We start from the raw sequence: 27,198 nt of genomic DNA, 5'->3' as shown, positions 1-27,198 counted from the left end.
CAGCATCATGTTGTGGGGTTGCTTTGCTGCAGGAGGGACTGGTGCACTCCACAAAATAGATGGCATCATGAGGACGGAAAATTATGTGGATATATTGAAGCAACATCACAAGACACCAGTCAGAAAGTTAAAGCTTGGTCGCAAATGGGTCTTCCAAATGGACAATGACCCCAAGCATACTTTCAAAGTTGTGGCAAAATGGCTTAAGGACAACAAAGTCAAGGTGTTGGAGTGGCCATCACAAAGCCCTGACCTCAATCCTATAGAAATTGTGTGGGCAGAACTGAAAAAGCGTGTGCGATCAATGAGACCTACAATCCTGACTACATTATACACGCTCTGTCAGGAGGAATGGGCCAAAATTCACCCAACTTATTGTTGGAAGCTTGTGGAAGGCTACGTGAAATGTTTGACCCAAGTTAAACAATTTAAAGGTGATGTTACCAAATACTAATTGAGTGTATGTAAACTTCTGACCCACTGGGAATATGATGAAAGAAATAAGCTGAAATAAATCATTCTTTCTACTATTATTTAGACATTTCACATTCTTAAATAGAGTGGTGATCCTAACTGAACTAAGACAGATAATTTTTTACTAGGATTAAATAATAGGAATTGTGAAACTGAGTTTAAATGTATGCGGCTAAGGTGTATGTAAACTTCCGACTTCAACTGTACATATAAATATACGGATGAGCAATGACAGAGCGGCATAGCCAAGATGCAATAGATGGTATTTCGCATTATTAAAGTGACCAGTGATCCATTTATTAAAGTGGCCAATGATTTCAAGTCTGTATGTAAGCAGTAGCCTCTCTGTGTTAATGACGGCTGTTTAACAGTCTGGTGGCCTTGAGATAGAAGCTGTTTTTCAGTATCACGGTCCCAGCTTTGATGCACCTGTACTTCTGGATGATAGCGGGGTGAACAGACAGTGGCTCAGGTGGTTGTTGTTCTTGATGATCTTTTTGGCCTTCCTGTGACATCGGGTGCTGTAGGTGTCCTGGAGGGCAGGTAGTTTTCCCCCGGTGATGCGCACCACGCTCTGGAGAGACTTGCGGTTGTGGGAGGTGCAGTTGCCGTACCAGGCGGTGATGCAGCCCGACAGGATGCTCTCAATTGTGCATCTGTAAAAGTTTGAGGGTTTAAGGTGACAAGCCAAATTTCTTCAGCCTCCTGAGGATGAAGAGGCACTGTTGCGCCTTGCTCACCACACTGTCTGTGTGGGTGTACCACTTCAGTTTGTCCGTGATGTGTACGCCAAGGAACTTAACTTTCAACCTTTTCCACTGCTGTCCCGTCGATGAGGATAGGGGAGGTGCTCCCTCTGCTGTTTCCTGAAGTCCATGATCACCTCTTTTGTTTTGTTGACGTTGAGTGAGAGGTTGTTTTGCTAACACCACACTCCGAGTGCCCTCACCTCCCTGTTGGTTGTCTCGGTGTTGTTTGTAATCAAGCCTAGTACTGTTGTGCCGTCTGAAAACTTGATGATTGAGTTGGAGGCAACGCAGTCATTGGTGAACAAGGAGTAAGGAGGGGGCTGAGCACGCACCCTTGTGGGGCCCCAGTGTTGATGATCAGCGAAGTGGAGATGTTGTTTCCTACCTTCACCACTTGGGGGCGGCCCGTCAGGAAGTCCAGGACCCAATTGCACAGGGTGGAGTTGAGACCCAGGGCCTCTAGCTTAATGATGAGCTTGGAGGGTACTATGGTGTTGAATGCTGAGCTATAGTCAATGAACAGCTTTCTTATTTGTCCAAATGGGTTAGGGCAGTGTGCAGTGTTATGGCAATTGCATCGTCAGTGGATCTATTGGTGCGGTATGCAAATTGAAGTGGGTTTAGGGTGACAGATAAGGTGGAGGTCATATGATCCTTGACTAGCCTCTCAAAGCACTTCATAATGGCAGAAGTGAGTGCTACGGGGCGATAGTAATTTAGTTCAGTTACCTTTGCCTACTTGGGTACAGGAACAATGGTGGGCATCTTGAAGCATGTGGGGACAGCAGACTGGGATAGGGAGAGATTGAATATGGCCGTAAACACACCAGCCAGCTGGTCTGCACATGCTCTGAGGACGCGGCTAGTCATGCCATCTGGGGCGGCAGCCTTGCGAGGGTTAACGCGTTTAAATGTCTTACTCACGTTGGCCACGGAGAAGCTGAGCCCACAGTCCTTGGTAGCGGGCCGCATCAGTGGCACTGTATTATCCTCAAAGCGGGCAAAGAAGGTGTTTAGTTTCTAGAAGCAAGACGTCGGTGTCCGTGACATGGCTGGTTTTGTTTTTGTAGGTCAAGATTGTCTGTAGACCCTGCCACATACGTCTCGTGTCTGAGCTGTTGAATTGCGACTCCACTTTGTCTCTAAACTGACATTTTGCTTGTTTGATACATAATTGTGGGGGGAATAACTACACTGTTTGTTTTCGGCTATAATCCCAGTCATGGTTAAATGCTGTGGTTCGTGCTTTCAGTTTTGCTCGAATTCCGCCATCTATCCACGGTTTCTGGTTAGGGTAGGTTTTCAATAGTCACAGTGGGTACAACATCTCCTATACACTTCCTTATAAACTCACTCACCGAATCAGCATATACGTTGATATTATTCTCTGAGGCTACCCGTAACATGTCCCAGTCCGCATGATCAAAACAATCTTGAAGCGTCGTTTCCGATTGGTCAGACCAGCGTTGAATAGTTCTTAACACAGGTACATCCTGTTTGAGTTTTTGGCTAAAGGAAGGGAGCAGCAAAATGTAGTAATGGTCAGATTTGCCAAAAGGAGGGCGGGGGAGGGCCTTGTATACATTGCGGAAGTTAGAGTAGCAGTGATCCAGAGTTTTGCCAGTGCGAGTACTACAGTCAATATGCTGATAGAATTTAGGAAGCCTTGTTCTCAAATTTGCTTTGTTAAAATCCACAGCTACAATAAATGCAGCCTCAGGATATATGGTTTCCAGTTTGCATAAAGTCCAGTGAAGTTCCTTGAGGGCCGTCGTGGTATCGGCTAGATATACACGGCTGTTACCATAACCGAGGAGAATTCTCTTGGGAGATAATACAGTCAGCATTTGATTATGAGGAATTCTAGGTAAGGTGAACAAAAGGACTTGAATTCCTGTATGTTGTTACAATTACACCATGAATCGTTAATCATGAAACACACCCCCGCCCTTCTTCTTCCCGGAGAGATGTTTATTCCCGTCGGCGCGACATACAAAGTATCCAGGTAGCATTATCGACTCCTACAGCATATCCCAAGAAAGCCATGTTTCTGTGAAACAGAGTATGTTACAATCCCTGATGTCTCTCTGGAAAGCAACCCTTGCCCTAATGTAATCTACCTTATTATCTAGAGACTGGACATTAGCGAGTAATATACTTGGAAGCGGTGGGTGGTGTGCGCGCCTCCGAAGTCTGATCAGAGGATCGCTCCGTCTACCTCTTCTCTGGCGGCGTTTTTTTGGGTCAGCCTCTGGAATCAGCTCGGGTTCTTGGTCGTGGTGCTGGTAAATTGATGCAGCTATGACATCTTATAGTTCTTCCTGGCTGTATGTAATAACACTTAAGATTTTCTGAGCTAACAAAGTAATAAATAATACAAAAAAACTAAATACTACAACATTTCCTAAGGACTAGAAGTGAGGCAGCCCTCTCTGTCAGCACCATTTTGTTTTTACATTAGATACAGTATAATTATTTTTTTATTGGAGAAACAGGGCTGGCAGGTAGGATTTATGTGGGATTCCTCTCCCTCACACTTCAGTGCAGTAGGTGGCAGTAATGACCCATAACAGTGGATGCCATCCGCCGATAAACCCCACAGAAGAAGTTTGCCGTCGGGTTGTTTTGACGATCTCATCCGCACACGTGACATATCCGCTCGTTTGGCGATTTTGTAGAAGGCAGTGGGGCAGAACCTACCACTGCACTGAGGTATAATAAGAACCGACAGGACAGCCATTTTATTATCATAACATCCATGATCCATCCGAAATTCCAGTAACATATTTGGATTCCAGCGCAACCATGGGCCAGTGTGGGATTACTTCATCAAAGACAGTCCTGGTGTTTCTGAATCTAATATTCTGGGTAAAATATCACGAACTTGTTTCAAAACATGTATTTGACGCTAGGTAGTCAAGGTTGGGATTATAATTACAGTACGCAACAGAAATTGCTAACGTTAGCTGCAGCAAAGGGAGGCGTCTGCTAACATTAGCTAGCTCACGTTAATTCTCTACTAAATGAATATGTGGAGCTTTCCAACCATCTTGTCTAGGTTGTTTATTAAAATATACATTATTTCTGAAATGTATACTTTGCTGTTATTGCAAGCACGGGTAGAACAAGGACAGGTAGCCAGCAGATCCGACCCGTTGGTGGGTAGGACAGCATTCCTGTGTATATAAGACACTTTCCGTAAATGGCTGCTGTTGCCACATGCTAGCTAACATGAGGAAGAGAACGACTACTAGTTTTAATTATACAATCTTCTCAGTGTAACAGTTGGGAAATGTGACAATTCAGAGTACAACGCATTTCCCATCAATGGATTAAAGTACATTTAACGAGTCATATCCCGGGCCGGTTTTGCGGTGTCAGAGACTAATGTGAGCAAGCGTGTCGGATCTGCTGGCTAGCGCCGGACAGGCATTTGCCATTGTTGTTAGCTCTAGCTTTTAGCTAGCTAACCGTCTGACATTTACTGCTGCAATTAGCTGCATGAAAACCAGCGAGATTTAATGAGAGCGTGCATAACGGTAGGCAAGACTATATGCACGATTGTAGTTTGTGCCAGTCAGTTTAGCAGAAAACGTATCACCACAGAGAACAATGACAAACATATTTGGAATCACTGTGAGAAACCTAGCTAGCCTGCTAGCTAACGCCTAGCCGCCGATGTCCCCGACATTTCATTGCAGTATCAGTGTTTTAACAAGTTAGTATTTCATATTGTTTAGGCCTAAACTCTCACCAATCTCATCTGATAGTAGCCTGACAACTCACACTAAATTATTACGCTGCTATGTCGTTCGCGAAATACTTAAATTACCGACAAGAAATTAACGGGCGTGGAGTTTGGCCCGCGCAAGGAGTCCGGCAGCCAGACACATCTGATAGTGCTTGGTAATAGTGTGCTGCAATGTTCACTTAGCTTAACTTTACATGACTGAGGATTCCCTTTTCTTTTTTCTTTTTTTTCCAATTGTAAAATAATAGCAAAAAACAGGATAGTGATGTCATGTATATTTCTCTGAAGAAATATTAAATAGCATTAAAGTAATTACTTAACTCCAGAGTCTCACTTTATCACAAAAATGGCATATGTCTAAATTCACAGACTTAAGAGGACAAGTTATTGCAAGGGTATATTTTGTGCAAGTTTTTAGTGAAACTGAGTATACCCTTGCTACACACCAGCAGCTAGCCAGTGACCACATACCAACATTGTTTTAACAAACACACATAAAGCCATGTCTGTCTGCACACAATATTGGGGTTTCTTTCTGATAAGCAAAATAACTTTGGATGTTACATGCCACACTCTTTCTTGCTCTGTCTCCCTCTCACTGCCCCCTCTCTAGGCTGCAGCTGGAATTCTGTGTTACATTGGAGCCTATGTGTTCATCACATATGATGACTATGACCACTTCTTTGAGGATGTGTACACCTTGATCCCAGCGTCCATTATAATAGCAGTCGGGACTCTGCTGTTTATCATTGGGCTGATTGGATGCTGTGCCACAATACGGGAAAGCTCCTGTGGACTAACAGCTGTATGTATTGAAAAGCACATGGATACAAATGTAATTTGTATAATGCAAGTGAATGTAATTTATTATCTTTGGACTAGATATTGAATTGATCATATCTCTTCTCTTTGCTCTGCAGTTTGCTGTCATTCTCCTGCTGGTGTTTGTCACAGAAGTTGTTGTGGTTGTTATTGGCTATATCTACAGAGCTAGGGTTAGTATTGGCCTACTGTCTAGTGTCTAATCACACAAAAGCAATAGAAAAGGGTGAATGGGAATGCAGTTTGTTAGAATTTAATATGAATGTTACAATTCTTACACAGATGACATTGCCGTTGTTGCTTGTACTCAGGTGGAAGATCAGGTGAACCACTCCATTCAGAAGGTGTATGATGAATACAATGGCACCAACACAGATGCCCCCAGCCGAGCCATCGACTATGTGCAGAGACAGGTGAGAACAACGCCACTGGATTTATTTCTCCTGACATGTTTATAAAAAAAAAGATGACTACAGGTGAGTTTGCAGGTGCCTACAGCAGTCTCTCTTTCTCCCCATCTCTCCCCTGTCATAGCTCCACTGCTGTGGCATTCACAACTACTCTGACTGGAGGAATACTCGCTGGTTCAAGGAGTCCAGAAACAACAGTGTTCCAGTCAGCTGCTGTAAACCCAACATCAACAACTGTACTGGAACCATGAGCCGGCCTGGCGACCTCTACCCAGAGGTAAGAGAGAACACGCACACCCAAGAGTTTCCTTTAATGAAAATAAATATGGTCTATAAATGGACCTTTGTAGCTCAGTTGGTAGAGCATGGCGCTTTTAACACCAGGGTAGTGGGTTTGAATCCCAGGACCACACCAACGTAAAATGTATGCACGCATGACTGTAAGTCACTTTGGATAAAAGTGTCAGCTAAATGGCATTTATTACAAATCCCATTGGCTATGAATGGTGATTGGTTCAGGTTGTCTTTCAATCGCATCATATCTCTACTATGCCTGGTTGTCTTGACATTGCGCTCTCACTAGTGAACTTACAGTATTGTATCAACTGGTACCGGCCCACAAGGTTTCCTGCGCCAGTGAGTCTGAATAGTGTTTAGGAGTAATCCACCAAGGAGGAATATTTAGATTAAGTCCTTTTGCTTCCCTCTTCCTCCTAATCTAATGCCTAGTCAAGTATCTTACAAATGCTGGATACTGTGCAAATCAAGTTAGCTAGATAGCTACCTAGCTACCGTACCAAGGATGGAGGCACAGAATTTATTTTTAAATTAACACTGAAACAGGATATTGTGCAAGGAGCCAACGTTCACTTCATAGGCCCTCGTATCTCCTTGCATTTTATTGTAGTCACTTGCATGTGGTGTCAATGAATTGTCAGTGGGCACTCCTCGAACACCATTACCTAACACGTGACGGCATTCAAATGGGAATCTATTTGATTTGGTTGGACATTCGACTCGCACATTTCTTTCCTAAAGAAAATACTGACATACACACACGTCTTTAATATTTGTATTTTTTCCTCTAGGGCTGTGAAGCTCTTGTTGTGAAAAAGCTGAAAGAAATCATGATGTATGTCATTTGGGCTGCTCTGACCTTCGCTGCAATACAGGTAAACAAGATCGAATCCCCGAGTTGACAAGGTAAAAATCTGTCGTTCTTCCCCCGAACAAGGCAGTTAACCCACTGTTCCTAGGCCGATATTTCTGTAATAACATCTGAACCATGTGTACCAGGTGCATGTTAACTAGAGCTGCAGTAATGTCCTCCTGCAGTGGGAGTCTCTAGCCTAGTTGGCTGCTGCTGCTGAGAAGCTGACCTGATTGTGTCAAATTGCTTTTTCAATGTTTCAACACTACCTTACGGGGACATCACAACATGGGTCCTGCTGACCAGTCACTTCCCTTCTCCTTGTGAGGATAACTTGATGTATTTGTGGAGTCACTGGATGTATAGTAATTATGAAATGGATGTTCAAATGCAGTCTCATGAGTCATAACAATGTAGAACGCTTCAGGTATCCCAAACAGCCACGGTTGCCTCTGGGATGGGGGAGAAACATATCCACCAAAAATGAGTAAAGTGGTAGAAAACTCGAGGTTGAAGCACTCTAGTGGGTTTTAATATAGAGAGCCTTTATTCTCCAGGCATGAAGAGCATTTAAAAACCAGCCCTGACGAACGCATGTGTCACATTGTGCAGGTGTTAATGCTCAATGTACCCGGTTAATGAAGACTAGAGTGCCTCGACCTGTTTTATTTCTACCTTTTTTGTAGGTATGATTCTTCTGGTTCTCCTTTTTGTTCGCCTTCATTCGAAGAACTTCACTTCACACACCAAGTTCTCTTCAATTAATTGAATCACGTGTGATGGCATGGCACAAGGCTGGGACAGACACCCTGCACTACTGTCGCTCTAGGAGCAGGACTCCTGGAAATTCTAGTCTTTCACAACAAGACTGAGTAGCTGGCCAGTGCACGTGAACTTTTATTCTGGGTGCAGCGATGATGATGATGATGCTAACTATGCGTACTGTTGTACTCCTCCGTCTTCCCGTAGATGCTGGGGATGCTGTGTGCCTGTGTGGTGCTGTGCAGGAGGGGGCACGACCCGGCCTATGAGCTACTGGTCACTGGCGCAACCTACGCATGAGGAGGACACAGGCCCTGCCCGCACCAAGGGCTCCACTAATAAGAATAAAGAAAAGAAGCCTCACCTAACATGTCCACAATTTGTAGTTTTCAGCAGTAGTAAGCTCATGCACACCTTGCACAGGATAACTATTGGGTATACACTGGTGAGAGGGGGGGGATCTGTGAAAATAATTATTTATTGAACATGCTTTGTAACTTTATTTTCATTTTAAATGTTGTTGTTTTTTAGACACTATGGAACACCTACGGCCAAAGTTGTTAAATGGTGAATTGATAATTGTTTTTCTTTTGCTCAAGAAATACAGCCTTGCCTATTTTCTTTTCCCTTTTGGGGCACAAGGGATGATTAGGGGCTCTTTATAGAAGAACTACTGCTCAGTGCAATATGTGGAATGTACTCCTGTCTCGTGTCATTTTGCACCATGACTAGAGCTCTGGAGGTATTTAATGAATATTTAATCATGTGAATATTAGTACCTTTATCTATGAGGGACCCTGTAGTTTACCACTAAATTGTGAGTCAGTCAACCCATCTCCAGTCTCCATTCATAGGTAGTGTAGAGGTACTTTACCAGTGTTACCTAAGACCCATGTGTAGATAGAGCTTTGTGTTACAAGTTGGTACATATGTAGGTGTTTTCCGACGCACACGTTCTAATACCAAGTATGAAAGGGAAGGGGTGAATCTCAATTGTATTTTCTTGATTCCTCTCTCTCCTTGCCTCCTTTTTAAAATGCATTGGAGGAGAAGATCCTAGTGGAGAAACCTCAGATCTGTGCATTGAGAAGCTGAGGAGGGAGGACATGAGGAATACAATTGAGATTCAACCCTGCCTGGGAATTTGATGTAAACCACCAAAGAATTGGGGCTGTGACTGAGGGAGTCACTTTTGTTTTGTGTTTTTGTGGCATTGTGTATTATTTTTCAAACAGAAGTTGACATTTAGACTTGTAGCATTGTAGAAAATAATGTGAAACAAAATCATGTAAATAGATTGGGGAGAGGAAAGAACTTTGAATGAAATAAACCTCCTAAATTTAAACTAAAACATGTTTTATTGTTCACTGATGAACTGAAGCACCACTTTTCAATGTATCCAAACTAGGGAAACTTCAAAGTAAACATTACATATTTTATTAACCAAATATCACATCAAATACAGTACAGCTGTTGGTCTTGATTCACATACTTTTCTACTTTCTCTTGTAGATCACTTCTCAGGTTGGTGTAGACCAGTGCAGTTATTTTATCCTCACACATATTTACAATTGATACAGTTTAAAGTTTGACTAGTTTTCTGTATGGTATCTGAGATTCTCTACAGTGCTGTGAAAAAGTATTTGCCCCCTTTTACGTTTTCATATTTTTCAGATCTTCAACCAAAACCTAATATTATATTAAAGGGCCGGAGATTACAAATGACGACAAATGAATATTTATTTTACTTATTTAATTAATAAAGTTATTCAATTCCCCTGTGTGAAAAAGTAATTGCCCCCTAACGCTCAATAACTGTTTGTGCCACCTGTAGCTACAATGACTGCAACCAAATGCTTCCTGTAGTTGATCAGTCTCACATCACTGTGGAGGAATGTTGGCCCACTCTTGCATGCAGTACTGCTTTAACTCAGTGACATTTGTGGGTTTTCAAGCATTAACTGCTTGTTTCAAGTCCTGCCACAACATCAAAATTGGGATTAGGCCTGGACTTTGACTATAGGCCATTCCAAAACAAAAAAATGGGATCCATATCATCCAAAAAGTTGATTAGAGTTTGCAAAAAAGCACATGCATGATCATCAAGACTCTTAAATGTTCTATGGACAGATGAGTCAAAAGTATAACTTTTTGGATGACATGGGTTCCATTTTATGTCTAGTGAAATCCAAACACTGCATTCTACAGTAAGAACCTTCTACCCACGGTCAAGTATGGTAGTAGTGTGATGGTTTGGGTATGTTTTGCTGCCTCAGGACCTGGACGAGTTGACTAAATAGAAGGAACCATGAGTTCTGGTCTGTATCAGAATTCTACAGGAGAATGTCAGACCATCTGTCTGTGAGCTGCATCTGGGTTATGCAGCAAGACAACGATCCAAAACACACAAGTCAACATGAAAAGAGCTAAAAAGCAACATGTGTTTTGGAATGACCTAGTCAAAGTCCAGACCTAATCCCAATTGAGATGTGTGGCAGGTCTTGAAAGGAGAAGTTCATGCTTGAAAACCTGCACGTCTCTGAGTTAAAGCAGTTCTGCATGGACGAGTGGGACAAAATTACCCCACAGCAACGTGAGAGACTGATCAACAATGACAGGAAGCTTTTGGTTGGAGTCATTGCAGCTAAATGTGGCCCAACTAGTTATTGAGTGTAAGGGGGCAATTACTTTTTCAGACAGGGGCATAACTTTGTTTATGAAATAAGTATACAATTGTTGTTATTTGTTCACTCAGGTTCCCTTTATCTAATATTTGGTTTTGGTTGAAAATCTGATAAAATTCAGTATTAAAAATGTGTAAAAGTAGAGAAAATTCGAAAGGGGGCGAATACTTTTTCACATCACTGTATGTGTTCAGTAGGCCTGTTGGGTGAAAAGACTGACAATCTCTGGTGCAGCATAGACTAATAGTTCATGGGGAACACACTGTCATGACTCATGTTCCAAGTCAGTTCAGTGAGTCATCTCTACTGCTGGAGAATCTATTACTCCGAAGTCTTGAACCAAGGATCAGAACATCTGAGTAAGAAGCAGAAAGGGGTCCTCATAGTAAGGTTTTGAAGACTACAGTATGTATGGGTGAGTGTGCATGAGTATGTGTGTGTGAATCCCTGTACCTGTGTGCATGAGTGTGTGTGTGTGTGTGTGACTATGTCTAGACTTTGGCCAGGTAGGAGCCAGGTACCAGCCCAACCTGTCCGTTTCTCTCCACTGTCCACCAGCCGTCTTCACTCTGTTCTATCACCAACACCACATCCCCTTTAGACACTGATAGCTCATCTGGGTCCTGGGATAACAGGGAACAACACATTGTTAGTAACAGAAGTATGAAGCTTTGAATTACAGTATGGCTCATATACAGTACATACATACAGTATAATACAGAGCAGTGGAATAGTTTATGTAAACATGATCCATTAATATCTCAACTAGTTATATTTCATGTCAGCCGCATCACAGAGTTTTGTAATGACGTCTGTAACTTGACACCTGTAACTGTGTGTGCAGGTTTCACCTGTAACTTGACACCTGTAACTGTGTGTGCAGGTTTCACCTGTAACTTGACACCTGTAACTGTGTGTGCAGGTTTCACCTGTGCAGAGTAGTCATAGAACACCATGAAGGTATCATCATCAGTTGTCACTGCAGGCAGGGCAGCTGCAGCTGCAGACTGGAAGCCAGGTATGGATGCATACACTCCATCTGAACTCTCAGGCACTGTTTGACCAACAGGTGGCGCCGCTGGCTCGGAAGTTGAACCCTCACTCATACTCATCTTTGAACTAGAGTTTCGTGGCAGAAGATTGGAGATTCTGCACAAATATTTTTCATGTCACATTCTCAAATATATATGAATGTGTTGATGATGTATAGTTATGAGAATGTAGTGATACAATGTCCATATTAGAATTCCTATTCATTCAACTGTTATTCCAGTGTTACAAAGTGATAGAGCTTGTTTCACATAAACACTATGGGGTGGTTTCCTGGACACAATTTAGCCTACTCCTCGATTGTCTTCAGGAAACTGCCCCTACAAGTCCCAAGTTCTGCCAGCTGACCTTTTCCTGACCCCTCCCCCTCCGAAGCGAGCGCTGCCGTTGTTGTCGCCTGTTGGTGATGGCTCCCTCTCATAGTAGTTCTCAAACACAATGGGGTCTAGAGAGAAGAGGATGGAAGTCCACAGAAATTAAGCATAGCCAATAGAGGTGTATTGCATATAATATTTCAAATGGCAAATGTTATTCAGAGGAAAAGTTACACTTGAAAAGCAGAGACACACACAGTACAAACCCGTTATAATTACTCTAAGAAGTGTTCGCCATTGGTGCCAATGTTGACAGCAACCCTGGCCCTTCACGCTCTGTCCTGTATTCAGTGAGCTTTTACCTGGTGGGCTTGAACCTGTTGTCTTCATCTCTATGAAACAGTTGTTATCTGCTGTGATGTCACACGTCTCCAGAATATTCCTCACCTCCTCGAAAAACTGCAGAAAAACATTTCTCATATTCATGCTCAGTCTTCAAAGAGGCTTCATTGATTTAAAATAGTTCTGGTTGACAAATAGGATGCATTTTGGTTGATCACACACTGCCTAACATAGCATGTTAGGCAGTGTAGTACTGGTACTAATAGAGTTGAATGTAGACAGTAGTTCATGGACCCATCCATAATCCATTTGCCTATCGTCTGAAGTGTGGTCATTGTTGAGCTCACCTCGTCGTCTTTGACACATTGCACAGAGAAGTGATTACAGTGGTCCCAGAGGGCACACCTCAGGGTAGTGATGCGGTCCACCTCCTGCTGCTGAAACACCTGGAACAGCAGAGACACACATACAGTACAAACCCTTAATCATCTATCCCTATATATACACACTGAACAAAAATATCAATGTAATGTAAAGAGTTGGTCCCATGTTTCATGAGATCCCAGAAATGTTTCCGAACACACAAAAAAATGTATTTCTCTAAAATGTTGAGCACAAATTTGTTAACATCCCTGTTAATGAGCATTTCTCCTTTGCCAAGATAATCCATCCACCTGACAGGTGTGGCATATCAAGAAGCTGATTAATTAGCATGCTTGTTACATAGGTGCACCTTGTGCTGGGGACAATAAAAGGCCACTCTAAAACGTGTAGTGTTCCACAGATCCATAGATTAGTGCCTAATCAATTTATTTAAATTGACTAATTTCCTTATATGAACTGTAACTCCGTAAAATAATTAAATTGTTGCATGTTACGTTTATATTTTTGTTAATTAATCAATCTGGCTCAAAAGCGACTGCATATATTAAGGAGGCTAACCAGACATAACCAGGCTCTAAATAGCTTTACAAACTACTGTAATAGCGGATTCATCAGGCTTACCTGCTCAATCGGTAACATTCAATATTGTGCTTTGAGAGGCATAGACTACACTGTTAGAACAGAAAGGTGCTATCTAGAACCTCAAAGGGATCTTCGGCTGACCTCATAGGATAACCTTTTTTGGTTCTGTGTAGAAAATTCTGTGTAAAAAGGCATCTTCAAAGGGTTCTCCTACGGGGAAAGCCGAAGAACCCTTTTAGGTTCTAGATAGCACCTTTTTGCTCTAACAGTGTAGTCTATTCTGGATGTATGTACATAAGCCACGGGGGGGGGGGGGGGTGTTATACTGAGAAATATAGGCCTACTCAGACATACTGCGGCGGAAGGGGGCGTGGTGTGCTGTGGTGTGAGGTCGTAGTTGCGCTAATAACGATTGTGGGTGTGAAAAGTTGTTGCTGTGTAACAGAGAGCTCTAACCTCACACGTGCCCTTGTGTGTTCCCTCCCAGTCCTGACGAACTCTCTCCAGCTGCTCTACATTCAACATGTATTGTTTCTCTGTACAGGTGGAGCACAATAGAGGTTAGGGAATACTTTACATTTATTGCATCCTAAGCACTCTTCTTTACTTGGATTACCATAATAAATACATGTTTTTTAAATAATCAGATCAATGATAATAAATTCGTAATGGATTTACAGATTCATTCATTCATTCATCCATTAATATTATCACCAATAAAGAAAAGTAGAGTATATTGTATGGTATGATTCAGACCTGCTTCAGTGACGGCTTGTCTGCATTGCTTGGCCTTGTGTTGTACCTGAGAAAGACAGCAGTAGAGGAACTGGTCATGCTCTGAATCAAAATGAGACTGCTAAAAAAACAAAAGAGAAAGTTCTCCTTTAGAAGAAAATATCAGGATGTGTTCTCTTTACTCTCCTGACTCTCTGTTCCTCTACAGACCTCCATTTTCAGAACGCACACAGAACAAGCATTTCTAGTAAATAGATAACTCAATTCCAGAAATTGCCAGCATTTCATTGGACCTTCAATTGTAAATGATGTGCATTATAACCAACTCATAGACTCACAGAACCAGTCTAGTTAACAAAAAAACAAGAGGTGGTTAAACTCTGCTCGCTGGTCGTGGTGAAAAAAGTAACACTTCCTATTCTTTCAATGCATTTTTCTGCAAAAGGTGGATGAATTGTTGGGCAAAAGAAAAAAGTGGGTAGACTGTGTTTACTTGTGTTTCCACTATACCACAGTTTTACTTGTAGTAGGAAAACAGTAGCAAAGGGAACTGTTTCATAGCCTTCTCTGATACTGAGAAATTGAGTTGCAGTAGCACAACAATAACTACAGTGCATTCGGAGAGTATTCAGACTTTCCACATTTTGTTACGTTACAGCCTTATTCTAAAATGTATTACATTGTTTTTTTGTGTCATCAATCTACACACAATACCCCATAATGACAAAGCAAAACAGGTTTTTACACTTTTTTGCAAATTTATAAAAAACATTTTATTTTTAAACATTACATTTACATTACTATTCAGATCCTTTACTCAGGATTTTGTTGCAGCACCTTTGGTAGTGATCACAGACTCAGAGTCTTCTTGGGTATAACGCTACAAGCTTGGCACACTTGTATTTGGGGAGTTTCTCCCATTCTTCTCTGCAGATCCTCTCAAGCTCTGTCAGGTTAGATGGGGAGCATCGCTGTACAGCTATTTCCAGGTCTCTCCAGAGATGTTTGATTGGGTTCAAGTCCGGGCTCTGGCTGGGCCACTCAAGGACATACAGAGACTTGTCCCGAAGCGCACTCCTGCGTTGTCTTGGCTGTGGGCTTAGGATTGTCCTGTTCGAAGGTGAACCTTTACCCCAGTCTGAGGTCCTGAGCACTCTGGAGCAGGTTATCATCAAGTATCTCTCTGTACTTTGCTCTGCCACTCGACCATAAAAGCCTGCTTGGGGGAGTGCTACAGAGCTGGTTGTCCTTCTGGAAGGTTCTCCCATCTCCACAGAGGAACTCTGGAGCTCTGTTAGCGTGACCATCAGGTTCTTGGTCACCTCCTTGACCAAGGCCTTTCTCCCTCGATTGCTCAGTTTGGCTGGGCAGCCAGCTCTAAGAAGAGTCTTGGTGGTTCCAAACTTCTTTCATTTAAGAAGGATGGAGGCCACCGTGTTCATGGGGACCGTCAATGCTGCAGAAATGGTTTTGTACCCTTCTCCAGATCTGTGCCTCGACACAATCCTGTCTCAGAGCTCTATGGAAAATTCCTTTGACCTCATGGCTTGGTTTTTGCTCTGACATACACTGTCAACTGTGGGACGTTATATAGACAGGTGTGTGCCTTTCCAAATCATGTCCAATCAATCAATTGAATTTACCACAGGTGAACTCCAATCTAGTTGTAGGAACATCTCAATGGATGATCAACGGAAACATGATGCACTTGAGCTCAAATTTGAGTCTCATAGCAAAGCTTCTGAATACTTATTAAAATAAGGTATTTCTATTGTTATTTTTAATACATTTGCAAACATTTTATGAAAACCTGTTTTCGCTTTGTCATTATGGGTTATTGTGTAGAATAAGGCTGTAACGTAACTAAATGTGGAAAAAGTGAAGGGGTTTGAATACTTTCTGAATGCACTGAATAACGAGGGGTATTACATGTGTATAATTGCAGGGTTGGCAGTGGTGTTACCTTCTCAGACTGGTTTGGTGTTGTGGCTGTGTGTTTGTATAGTTCCAGGGTTTGGGGAGGTGGTGTTACCTTCTCAGACTGGTTTGATGTTGTGGCTGTGTGTGTGTAATTCCAGGTATGGGGGATTACAATACTTTCTCAGACTGCTTGGGGGCTGTGTGTTTTTATAGTTCCAGGGTTTGGGGAGGTGGTGTTACCTTCTCAGACTGTTTTGTTGTTGTGGCTGTGGTGCTCCTGTCAGCAAGCTGCTCTGCCTCGTCTGCTTCTTTACATTTCTGCTCATAGGACTTCTTAGACTGGAGATGGACAGAAGAGACATTCAGGGAATCATCATTGAAGCAGCCACAGTGGTCTGTGGTGTCATGTTTTATGTAACAATCAATTAAAACAGTAGCCATGTTGGATCTCTGTAAAACTGTATGCAACTGTATGCAATGTCAAAATGGTGAATGGTGCAGTCCTCACTTAGCAGTTTAAGCAAACATTTAGGTCAATATGTATTTCTGGCTTCAGATTGGTTGTTTCTTGTACAGGATAATCAGTCTTCACCACTTTAGCTCCATTTATGTCACTCTGCCATTGGCTCTTGTCACTTGTCTCACCACAGAGTAGCCTAACGATGTAGCTAATCTATTCAGTATGTAAATGCTTGCATAGTGTCACGCCCTGACCTGAGAGAGCCTTTTTATGTCTCTATTTTGGTTTGGTCAGGGTGCGATTTGGGTGGGCATTCTATGTTTTGTTTTCTAGGTTTCTTTATTTCTATGTTTTGGCCGGGTATGGTTCTCAGCTGTCTTTCGTTGTCTCTGATTGGGAATCATACTTAGGTAGCCCTTTTTCCCTCCTTTCAGTGTGGGTAGTTATCTTTGTTAGTGGCACTTAGCCCTGTAAGCTTCACGGTTGTTTCTTCGTTTGTTGTTTTGTTGGCGACATTTAACAAATAGAAGGAAAATGTACGCTCACCACGCTCCACCTTGGTGTCCTTCCAACGACGTCTGTGACAGAACTACCCACCACAAAAGGACCAAGCAGCGTGGTAAAAAGGAGGACTGGGCATGGGATGACATCTTGAACGGCAAAGGATCCTGGACATGGGAGGAGATCCTGGCAGGAAGGGATCGCCTTCCATGGGAACAGGTGGAAGCTGCCAGGAAGGCGGAGGCAGCTGGTAAAGGGGCCCATCTTTACGAGGGAACACGGCTAGCAAGGAAGCCCGAGAGGCAGCCCCAAAAAATGTTTGGGGGGGGAACACGGGGAGATTGGCAGAGTAGGGTTATAGACCTGAGCCAACTCCCCGTGCTTACCGTGGCGAGCATCATACTGGTCAGGCACCGTGTTATGCGGTGGAGCGCACGGTGTCTCCAGTGAGCGTTCACAGCCCGGTGCGCTACCTTCCAGCTCCCCGAATCAGCCGGGCTAGAGTGGGCATCCAGCCAGGTCGGAGGGTGCCGGCTCAGCGCATCTGGCCGCCAGTACGTCTCTACGGCCCAGGATATCCTGCGCCGGCTCTGCGCACTGTATCTCCGGTGCGTCTGCACAGCCCAGTGCGTCCTGTGCCTGCGCCTCGCACGTGCCGGGCCAAAGTAACCATCCAGCCAGGACGGGTTGTGCAGGCTCTACGATCGAGACCTCCAGTGTGCCTCCACGGCCCAGTGTGCCCTGTGCCAGCTCCCAGAACCAGGCCTCCTGTATGTCTTCCCAGCCTGGTGAGTCCTGTGCCTGATCCCAGAGCCAGGCCTCCTGGGTATCTCTTCAGTCCAGTGATGATCCATGGCACAAAGCCTCCAGTGATGATCCATGGCAAGAAGCCTCCAATGATGATCCATGGCAAGAAGCCTCCAGTGATGATCCATGGCACGAAGCCTCCAGTGATGATCCATGGCACGAAGCCTCCAGTGATGATCCATGGCACGAAGCCTCCATTGCTGATCCATGGCAAGAAGCCTCCAGTGATGATCCATGGCACGAAGCCTCCAGTGAGGAGTCATGGCACGAAGCCTCCAGTGAGGAGTCATGGCACGAAGCCTCCAACGACGGCCTCCAGTCCGGAGCCTCCAGCAACGTCCTTCAGTCCGGAGCCTCCAGCGACGGCCTCCAGTCCGGAGCCTCCAGCGACGGCCTCCAGTCCGGACCGTCCAGCGACGGCCTCCAGTCCGGAGCCTCCAGCGACATCCTTCAGTCCGGAGCCTCCAGCAACATTCTCCAGTCCGGAGAGTCCAGAGACGGTCTCCAGTCCGGAGCCTCCAGCGACGACCTCCAGTCCGGGGCCCGCAGCGACGGCCTCCAGTCTGGGGCCCGCAACGAGGGTGCCCAGTCCGGGGCCCACAGAGAGGGTCCCTAGTCCAGGGTCGGCGGCGAGAGGCGCTACCAAAGTGGGGTGAGACAGAGGTGGAGCGGGGTCTAAGTCCCGCACCAGAGCCACCACCGCAGATAGATGCCCACCCGGACCCTCCCCTATAGGTTCAGGTTTTGCGGCCGGAGTCTGTACCTTTGGGGGCGGGGGGTACTGTCACGCCCTGACCTGAGAGAGCCTTTTTATGTCTCTATTTTGGTTTGGTCAGGGTGTGATTTGGGTGGGCATTCTATGTTTTGTTTTCTTGGTTTCTCTTTAAACTCAAACTCCCCATCCAACCTGACAGAGCTTGAAAGGATCTGCAGAGAAGAATGGAATAAACTCCCCAAATACAGATGTGCCAAGCGTCATAGCCAAGAATACTCAAGGCTGTAATCACTGCCAAAGGTTCTTCCACAAAGTACTGACTAAAGGGTCTAAATGCTTATGTGAATGTAATATTTCAGATTTGTATTTTTAATACATTTGCAAAAATGTGTAAAAAACGTTTTTTCTTTGTCATTATGGGGTATTGTGTGTAGATTGATGAGGGAAAGAAAACAATTTCATCCATTTTTGAAGTCAAGGGTTCTACCTTCCGAAGGCACTGTATACAGGATGTTATACAGGGTGTAAGTATGATACTGTAATGATACTCACAAAAATAGGCCCAAGTTTATGTATATTTGAGCAATAAGGCCCGAGGAGATGTGATATGTGGACAATATACCACAGCTAAAGACTGTTCTTACCCTCTATGCAATGCGGAGTGCCTGGAATACAGCCCCTTAACTGTGATATATTGACCATATACCACAAACCTCCGAGGTGCCTTATTAATATTTTATAAACTGGTTACCAATGTAATTAGAGCAGTAAAAATACATGTTTTTGTCATACCCGTGGTATACGGTTTGATATACCAGCCATCAGGGCTCTAATCATCTGGTTTATAATTGAGCATAAATCATGGGACTATGAGAGGTGAGATACGTATTGATGCAGACCAAAATGTTCATTTTCAAGGCCTGTGTTATCCTACCAGTTCCCCCACTATAATAGGGCCAAAGTCTGTGGTTGGTGTGTGAGTGTGTGTGTCTATACTTTGTTTCCTACCCTCTTCCTCTTGCAGAACTGCACTGTGATGTATGTTCTCTCTTGGGTAGCTCACCAATCTCTGAGAGGTAGCTAGGTCTACTGGGTGTAATATCAGCCTTCCTCTTTTCTGGGTATGAACTCTACACTGCGCTCTTAGAAAAACGGGTTCCAAAAGGGTTCTTTGGCTGTCCCCATAGGAGAACCCTTTTTGGTTCCAGCTAGAACCCTTTTGGTTTTCAGGTGGAATCCTTTTGGGTTCAATCTAGAACACTCTGTGGAAAGGGTTCTACATGGAAACCAAAAGGGTTCTACCAGGAACCAATAGGGTTTTTCAAAGGATTCTCATTTTACATTTAAGTCATTTAGCAGACGCTCTTATTCAGTGACTTACATGAGCAATTGTGGTTAAGTGCTTTGCTCAAGGGCACGTAGGCAGATTTTTCACCTAGTCTGCTCTGAGATTCAAACCACTGACCTTTCAGTTACTGGCCCAATGCTCTTAAATGCTAGACAACCTGCCACCTGTCTCCTATGGGGACATCCGAAACACCCTTAAATTCTAGATACCTTTTTTTCTAAGCGTGTGGATAAAGTCCCACTTTCAGACTGTTCTATTACCCTCTGTGTATGTAACTCTGTACTTAAGCTGACTTACTAAGTAAGCATGTAATTCCCCGAGTAAATAGTATGCCTACCTCCATGGTCTTCTTGTATAAGGACACCTTCATCTTCTGAACTTTCTCCATAATCCCCTCAAACTGAATGAGGATAAACAACATGGTTGAAATTTACTGGCACCTCATAAATACAGGTTTTCAAAATGTATTTTCAAAATGAAATAAGCACTCAATAACACATTTCAAACCTTCCTCCTCTGTTCTTTCTGCCGCTCTCTGAATGTTTCCATCTTCTTGATCTCTTCCCGTAACGTTCCGGATAGCTGGATATGCAGATTCCCCATGTTTTCAATTTCTGTCAAAGAAAACAGTTATTTTAGTAAACTGTCATTTGGCTTTGTTGTGAGAGATGCAGTAGACAGGATAAACTTACGTGTTTTAAGTTGATCAAATGAGGCTTTCAGGGTGCTGAAAAAATAGGAATGATGCATTTATCAATAACAGGTAGTGTAGCATACTAAATACTAGTTAAACACAGTATGCATAAACAGATTGCCAAATCACTGCATTCAACTGTATCTAGATATCAATGACTTGTCATGGTTCCACCTGTCACCAGAGGGCAGCAGAGACCATCCTATAGACATTAACGACACTCTGGTGTGTCCAATTTATTCCATTATGATTTCCCTGTTAAAAGAGGTGTGTTTTCTGTTGTCCTTTGCAGAAGCTTGAATTGTTTACCGTGTGCGTTCGTTTCCTGAGTGAGTTTTTGAGACTTAGTGTTTGTTGTTTTTTCATGTGTACTGTGATCCTGCGGCTACCGTTTCTCAGTAAAGTATGTTAATCCTTAACCACTGATTCCTCGTCTGTTCTCCTCTCTTCACCTGGGTCCAACCTCACCATGTCACAGCAAGCTTCTGCACCAAACATGGACCCAGCCGAGATCACTCAGATCAAGAATGTTGTAACCCACCAAGGAGCACTGCTGGGGTGGCAAGAACAACTCTCCCAAATATCAGAGACCCTCCAGGCACTTACCGACTCCCTCCAACCACAGTCCAACCTCAACCCAAGAGGGGCCAATGTCGCCCAGTGCTACAGATGTCACCGTAGTTCCTCCAGGGAACCTGCACCGGGAACCCAAGATCCCAGCCCCCGAGTGGTATGACGGCCACCCAGGAGGATGCAAGGGGTTCCTTCCTCATTCAGTGTTCTCTGGTGTTTGAGCTACAGTCCTCCTCGTTCCACACCGATCGGCCATGATCGCCTACATAATCTCTCTACTCTCGGGCAAGGCCCTGGCGTGGGAAATGGCGTTGTGGGAACAGCAGCCAGCATCCTGCAGCTCCAGATTTACAAATCTTCGACCACCCAGTCGGCGGAAGAGAAGCAGCCAGCCGACTGTTCAACATCTGCCAAGGGGCCAGACCAGTTGCTGACTTCGGCATTGAGTTCCACAACCTCGCCTCCAAGAGTGTGTGGAATACGGAGGTCCTGGAAACTGCTTTCCACCAGGGTTTGTCTAACTCCAAGGATGAACTGGCCTCTCGGGAACTGGGAGAGGACTTTGAGTCCCTGATAATACTGGCAATCAGGATCGACAACCGCCTCGAATGTGTGAGACATCGCCTTTTTGACTCCACCCCAGTATTTCCTGAGCACCTTAAGCCACCCAAACTCAAAATTGAGGAGCCCATGCAGCTGGGACCCACACGTCTGAGTCCACAGGTGCGTGACAGGCGCATTCGCGACGGCTGCCGCCTCTACTGCGGAGGTCTCGGCCATCTCCGTGCTATATGTCCAGAGCTGACGGGAAACGCCAGGGTTTGCCAGGACAAGGGGAGACAGTCTGTCACTACTCGCAACCCTCCACTGGGACAACCGTCAGCACCAGATTCAATCCTTCATGGACTCCGGGGCCACAGATAATTTTATTGATCAGGACTTCACCAGATAATTACCAATCACCTGCGTGAAGTGTCCCATCCCTCTGCAGATTCAAGCCCTCGATGCATGGCCCATTTGCTCTGGTCAGGTGGAATATCAGACCAAGCCCATTCTACTGCAGGCTGGGGTGAAACACTCAGAGACTCTTAGTTTTCTTTTGATCAATGCTCCCGAGAACCCCCTTATCCTAGGGTACCCCTGGCTAGCACTACATAACCCACTATTATCCTGGTCCAAGGGACACCTACTAGACTGGGGTAAGGACTGCCAGACTAAATGTCTAAGACCCCCACCAAGAGCCTCACCATGTCCTCCTGCATCCATTGAAGTCCAAGACTTCTCCACTCTCCCTCCTGAATACTTCGACCTCCCTGAGGCCTGCAGTAATAGGCAAGCCGCCACCCTTCTTCCACATCGTTCATACGACTGCCATAGAACTCCTACCCGGCTCCACACCTACCCAGGGCCATCTGTACTATCTCTCAACCCCTGAAGCAGCAGTCATGGACAATTACATCCGGGAGACACTAGAGGCAGGTTTCATTAGCCCCTCTACATCCCTAGCTGGTGCAGGCTTCTTCGTGGGTAAGAAGGATGGAGGCCTGCGTCCTTGCATCGATTATAGAGGGCTGAACTGGATTATGATCAAGAATCGTTACCCCCTACCACTGATGTCCGCCGTCTAGGAGTTGGCCCAATTCTTCACCAAATCCTAGTGGACACTATGAGTATTTAATAATGCCCTTCGGATTATCAAACTCACCGGCAGTCTTTCAAGCATTGATCAATGACACTCAAATCGGTTTCTCTTTGTTTACCTCAAAAACATCCTAATCTTCTCCAAAACCCTTCCAGAACACATACTGCACGTCCACCAAGTCCTGAGATGCCTTCTGCAGAGCCAACTATATGTCAAGATAGAGAAGTGTGAGTTCCAAGTTTCCTTCCTGGGTCACATTATCTCTACCACAGGCATCCAAATGGACCCCAAAAAGGTTGAGGCGGTCGCCCACTGTCCCCGTCCCACCTCACTCAAGCAGGTCACGCGGTTCCTCGGGTGAAACAATTTTTACAGGTGTTTTATAAGCAACTTTGGTGCAGTGGCAGCGCCTCTCACGGTCCTAACCCGCATGTCAATTTGCCCAGTGTCGTCCAGGTTTGGCCGGGGTAGGCCGTCATTGTAAATAAGAATTTGTTCTTAACTGACTTGTCTAGTTAAATAAAGTTGACATTGTTTTTTTAAAGTCCCAGACCCGTTTTTGCTAGACTCTTGAGGTTGACAGGGCATTCATAGAGCTTAAGGGATGTTTCACCTCTGGACCCATCCTCGTTCATCCTGATCCTACTCTGCCCTTTGTAGTAGAGGTGGACGCCTCGGACACCGGAGCAGGGGTGGTCCTTTCACAGCAGAATGAATAGAACAAGAAACTGCACCCACTCGCCTTTCTCTCCAAGTGGTTCTCGCCAGTAGAACGCAACTACGATGTAGGCAACTGTGAGCTCTTGGAAGTTAAGTGGGCCCTTAAGAACTTGGTCTCCATTCAAGAAGCTAAGAGGTTGAACGCTCGCCAGGCTAGGTGGGCTCTGTTTTTTAACAGTTTCGATTTCACACTAGCCTATCGCCCGGGATCCAAGAATCAGAAAGCAGGCGCCCTGTCCCACCAACACGATACCTAACGAGGAGAGAGACTCCGAGCCCATCATCCCCAGCTCCCGCATTGTGGACTCTGTGCTATGGAGTATTGAGACCACGGTCTGACAAGCCCAGACACGAGAACCTGACCCAAGGCCATAATGATTTCCCTGTTAAGAGGTGTGTTTTCTGTTGTCCTTTGCAGAAGCTTGAATTGTTTACTGTGTGCATTTATTTCCTGAGTGAGTTTTCAAGACTTAGTGTTTGTTGTTTCAAGTGTACTGTGATCCTGCGGCTACTGTTTCTCAGTCAATTATGATGTTTATCATTAACCACGGATTCCTTGTCTGGTCTCTTCTCTTCGTCCAACTTTACCATGTCACATGACTGGCGAATTAACAATGGTGTAAAGATGAACTGTGTGAACAGGAAACTGGATTGAGGATGCACACACACACACTTTCTCTCTCTCTCTCTGTTGGAAATGATTCCACGAGGGCTAGAATGTGTGACTTAATGGCATTGAAGCCTGACTATCATTATTACGTTCTAAAAATACCACTATTATTCTATTGACTACCTATTATATTGCCTGTGAAGTGGTTGTGGCATATAAGCAAGTAGCAGGTGCGCCACGCCAGGTTATGGCAAATTATAAAAAATAAAAAAAGAACATTACATTTGATTTGGGCCAATGTCCCCCCAATGTTATTTGTATCTTTTATGACAGCATTTTGGCTAACTTGTGCATAGTAGGTATTATGGTCCAAACATATCATCTCTATATATGTACGTAACCAGCCATTTACCTGATCTCTGTCTGCCCCCCAGCTTTACGTGCTATTGTCACCAGATCCTTCCCATACCTCTCTTCTGCCATGGCCCTGTAGACAGACAAACAGGCAGACTTAAAAGTTTTGTAGAGTGTCGACCAATCTTTGAGTTGTATGAACATTCCGATTCGGTGTGCAATCACTGCTGACCATCCCTGCGTGCATTTTGTATGAGGTTTTAATGACGTCAGAGAAACCCTACCTCATCTTCAGCAGTTCCTCCACATCTTTGCACATCCGCCTGCCATCACATAGTCTCTGAATCAGAACCTCATAGCCCTGATGATTAGTGAAATCAACTCCCTACAGAGAGAGAAAGAGATGTGTTGTAATCCAGTTACACAACAATAGTTACAAAATAAACGTTTGACTCAAACTGCCCAGTGGTTTGTCTCTGTATTTAGTGGCACATACTGAACAGTTAGATTCCACAGAAGTTGGAACTTGTTTAGGGATTGGTTCCCATAGAATGGGGTCTAGTGTCTTTACAACATGGTATATGAACCTGGTGAAATTCACAAAGCATTTAAGATTGATTTTACGTTTCACTGAAATGTGCATTGCGTCATAACTTGTTACAGTACTTACAAACAGGCAATATAATCAGAGGACTGTCCAGAGGACCATAGAATATTCACTTTGAACAACTTTTAGTTGCAGACAGTATAATAGAAACCCATTTAATATGTTCTCTTTCATGTCTGAAGATGACAGGTAGATTATCAACTGTTGCCTTGGATGCAAATCTATCTGGACAATGAGAGGGCTAAATTCGTAACCACCGTGAGCAGGAAGGGAGCCATAGCAACCAACGCCTCAGGGAACATCTGTGCAAAAATACTATGATACCTCACAAGTTAAACAGAATATAACATATGTGGAAATTGTGGTGAAAGCACAGTGCCTATCCTACAGTGCCTATCCTACAGTGCCTATCCTACAGTACCTATCCTACAGTGCCTATCCTACAGTGCCTATCCTACAGTGCCTATCCTACAGTGCCTATCCCACAGTGCCTATCCTACAGTGCCTATTCTACAGTGCCTATCCTACAGTACCTATCCTACAGTACCTATCCTACAGTGCCTATCCTACAGTGCCTATCCTACAGTGCCTATCCTACAGTGCCTATCCTACAGTGCCTATCCTACAGTACCTATCCTACAGTGCCTATCCTACCGTGCCTATCCTACAGTACCTATCCTACAGTACCTATCCTACAGTGCCTATCCTACCGTGCCTATCCTACAGTACCTATCCTACAGTGACTATCCTACAGTGCCTATCCTACAGTGACTATCCTACAGTGCCTATCCTACAGTGCCTATCCTACAGTGCCTATCCTACAGTACCTATCCTACAGTGCCTATCTTACAGTGCCTATCCTACAGTGCCTATCCTACAGTGCCTATCCTACAGTACCTATCCTACAGTGCCTATCTTACAGTGCCTATCCTACAGTGCATATCCTACAGTGCCTATCCTACAGTGCCTATCTTACAGTGCCTATCCTACAGTGCATATCCTACAGTGCATATCTAAGGGGTTAGCAGTAAGAGTTGAACCCAGACCTTTCCAGCTTTCCCACAGCACTCAGTTCAGTTCCAAATTTCATTGGCATGTTATTACTGTGGACATCATATTCTGTCAGACAACTGTCACATTTTAGAAACCTAACGATGTTTGCTTTAAAAGGCTCACTACACTTTCAAGTCTGTAAATGGTTGAGAATGAACAAAATACTAATATTTCTGGATAGAGAGATTTTAAATGAGTTATCAGTAGACTATCTAGTTATATCTAGTTACACACACCAACACAGGACAACAAGAGACAATGGTAGTAGACTGAGGGAACTTACCCAAAAGGCATCTTTATACAGCAAGGGAGTCATTCTGTGTTATACATGCACTTCCTCAAAGTTGAATGTTAATATCCTCTTTATCAACGTTTACAAAAAACATAAACCACTTCAGTTTAACAGATTCCTTATTGAGATCCAAAAAAGTATATATATATATATATATATATATATATATAAAGGACAACTCCAGAATACCTCAGCCGTTATAACTGCAGTATCACTGTTGAACTTTGAATTGGGCTTGAATGAGGAAGAAGTACCCTGTGATGTCACTATCCACAGACACAGCCTCTTGCTGAGATATGTAGATAACTACAGTTTTGATTATTATTTGAATAATAGATCATATAGAATTTCAGACCTAAAACGGATTCACAGACTATATTGGGCACTGATTGTGCCCTTGTTCATGAAGAATAGCCATTGGTTTGATTATATCCAGGGTGTTTCACATCTGACCGTGATCTGATTCCCATAGGGTGGCGCACAATTGGCCCAGCGTCGTCCGGGTTTGACCGGGGTAGGCCGTCATTGTAAATAATAATTTGTTTTAAATTAAATGACTTGCCTAGTTAAATAAAAGTTAAACAAATATATTAAAATGTATTATAAATAATATCTGTATAAATATAGTTTTTTAAATTTATGTTTAATAATATGTTTGACATGCCTACACAGTACGTGCTTTCCAATTAACTG

General features: G+C 44.0%; 2 protein-coding genes across 4 annotated transcripts; one reads left to right on the top strand and one right to left on the bottom strand.

Moving 5' to 3' along the window:
* The first annotated feature begins 3,941 nt into the window (after positions 1-3,941).
* LOC115120519 (tetraspanin-3-like) lies at positions 3,942-9,469 on the top strand. Its single transcript, XM_029649471.2, has 7 exons — positions 3,942-4,091; positions 5,588-5,779; positions 5,895-5,969; positions 6,108-6,209; positions 6,331-6,483; positions 7,295-7,378; positions 8,326-9,469. Exons 1-7 carry the CDS (start codon positions 4,029-4,031, stop codon positions 8,416-8,418), a joined length of 762 nt encoding a protein of 253 aa, XP_029505331.1. The 5' UTR covers positions 3,942-4,028; the 3' UTR covers positions 8,419-9,469.
* Positions 9,470-9,539: 70 nt separating this feature from the next.
* On the bottom strand, positions 9,540-26,736 carry LOC115120518 (proline-serine-threonine phosphatase-interacting protein 1-like). Of its 3 annotated transcripts, none has more exons than XM_029649468.2 (14): positions 26,497-26,735; positions 24,838-24,938; positions 24,612-24,686; positions 20,653-20,687; positions 20,468-20,574; positions 20,298-20,360; positions 16,370-16,468; positions 14,231-14,276; positions 13,931-14,010; positions 12,856-12,954; positions 12,529-12,625; positions 12,201-12,297; positions 11,732-11,951; positions 9,540-11,425 (listed from the first exon to the last, which is right to left on the bottom strand). In XM_029649468.2, the coding sequence occupies exons 1-14, from the start codon at positions 26,527-26,529 to the stop codon at positions 11,294-11,296; spliced, it is 1,284 nt and encodes a 427-aa protein (XP_029505328.1). In that variant the 5' UTR covers positions 26,530-26,735; the 3' UTR covers positions 9,540-11,293. The 3 variants fall into 3 exon arrangements, with proteins under 3 accessions (XP_029505328.1, XP_029505329.1, XP_029505330.1); XM_029649469.2 differs by having other exon boundaries at positions 11,732-11,921; positions 26,497-26,734; XM_029649470.2 differs by lacking the exon at positions 16,370-16,468 and having other exon boundaries at positions 26,497-26,736.
* Positions 26,737-27,198: the final 462 nt, after the last annotated feature.

This window comes from Oncorhynchus nerka, linkage group LG27, assembly GCF_034236695.1.
Source record: "Oncorhynchus nerka isolate Pitt River linkage group LG27, Oner_Uvic_2.0, whole genome shotgun sequence".
NCBI classification, from domain to species: Eukaryota; Metazoa; Chordata; class Actinopteri; order Salmoniformes; family Salmonidae; genus Oncorhynchus; species Oncorhynchus nerka.
Note: the sequence above shows the minus strand (reverse complement) of the source record. Positions and strands in the feature narration are given on the sequence as shown.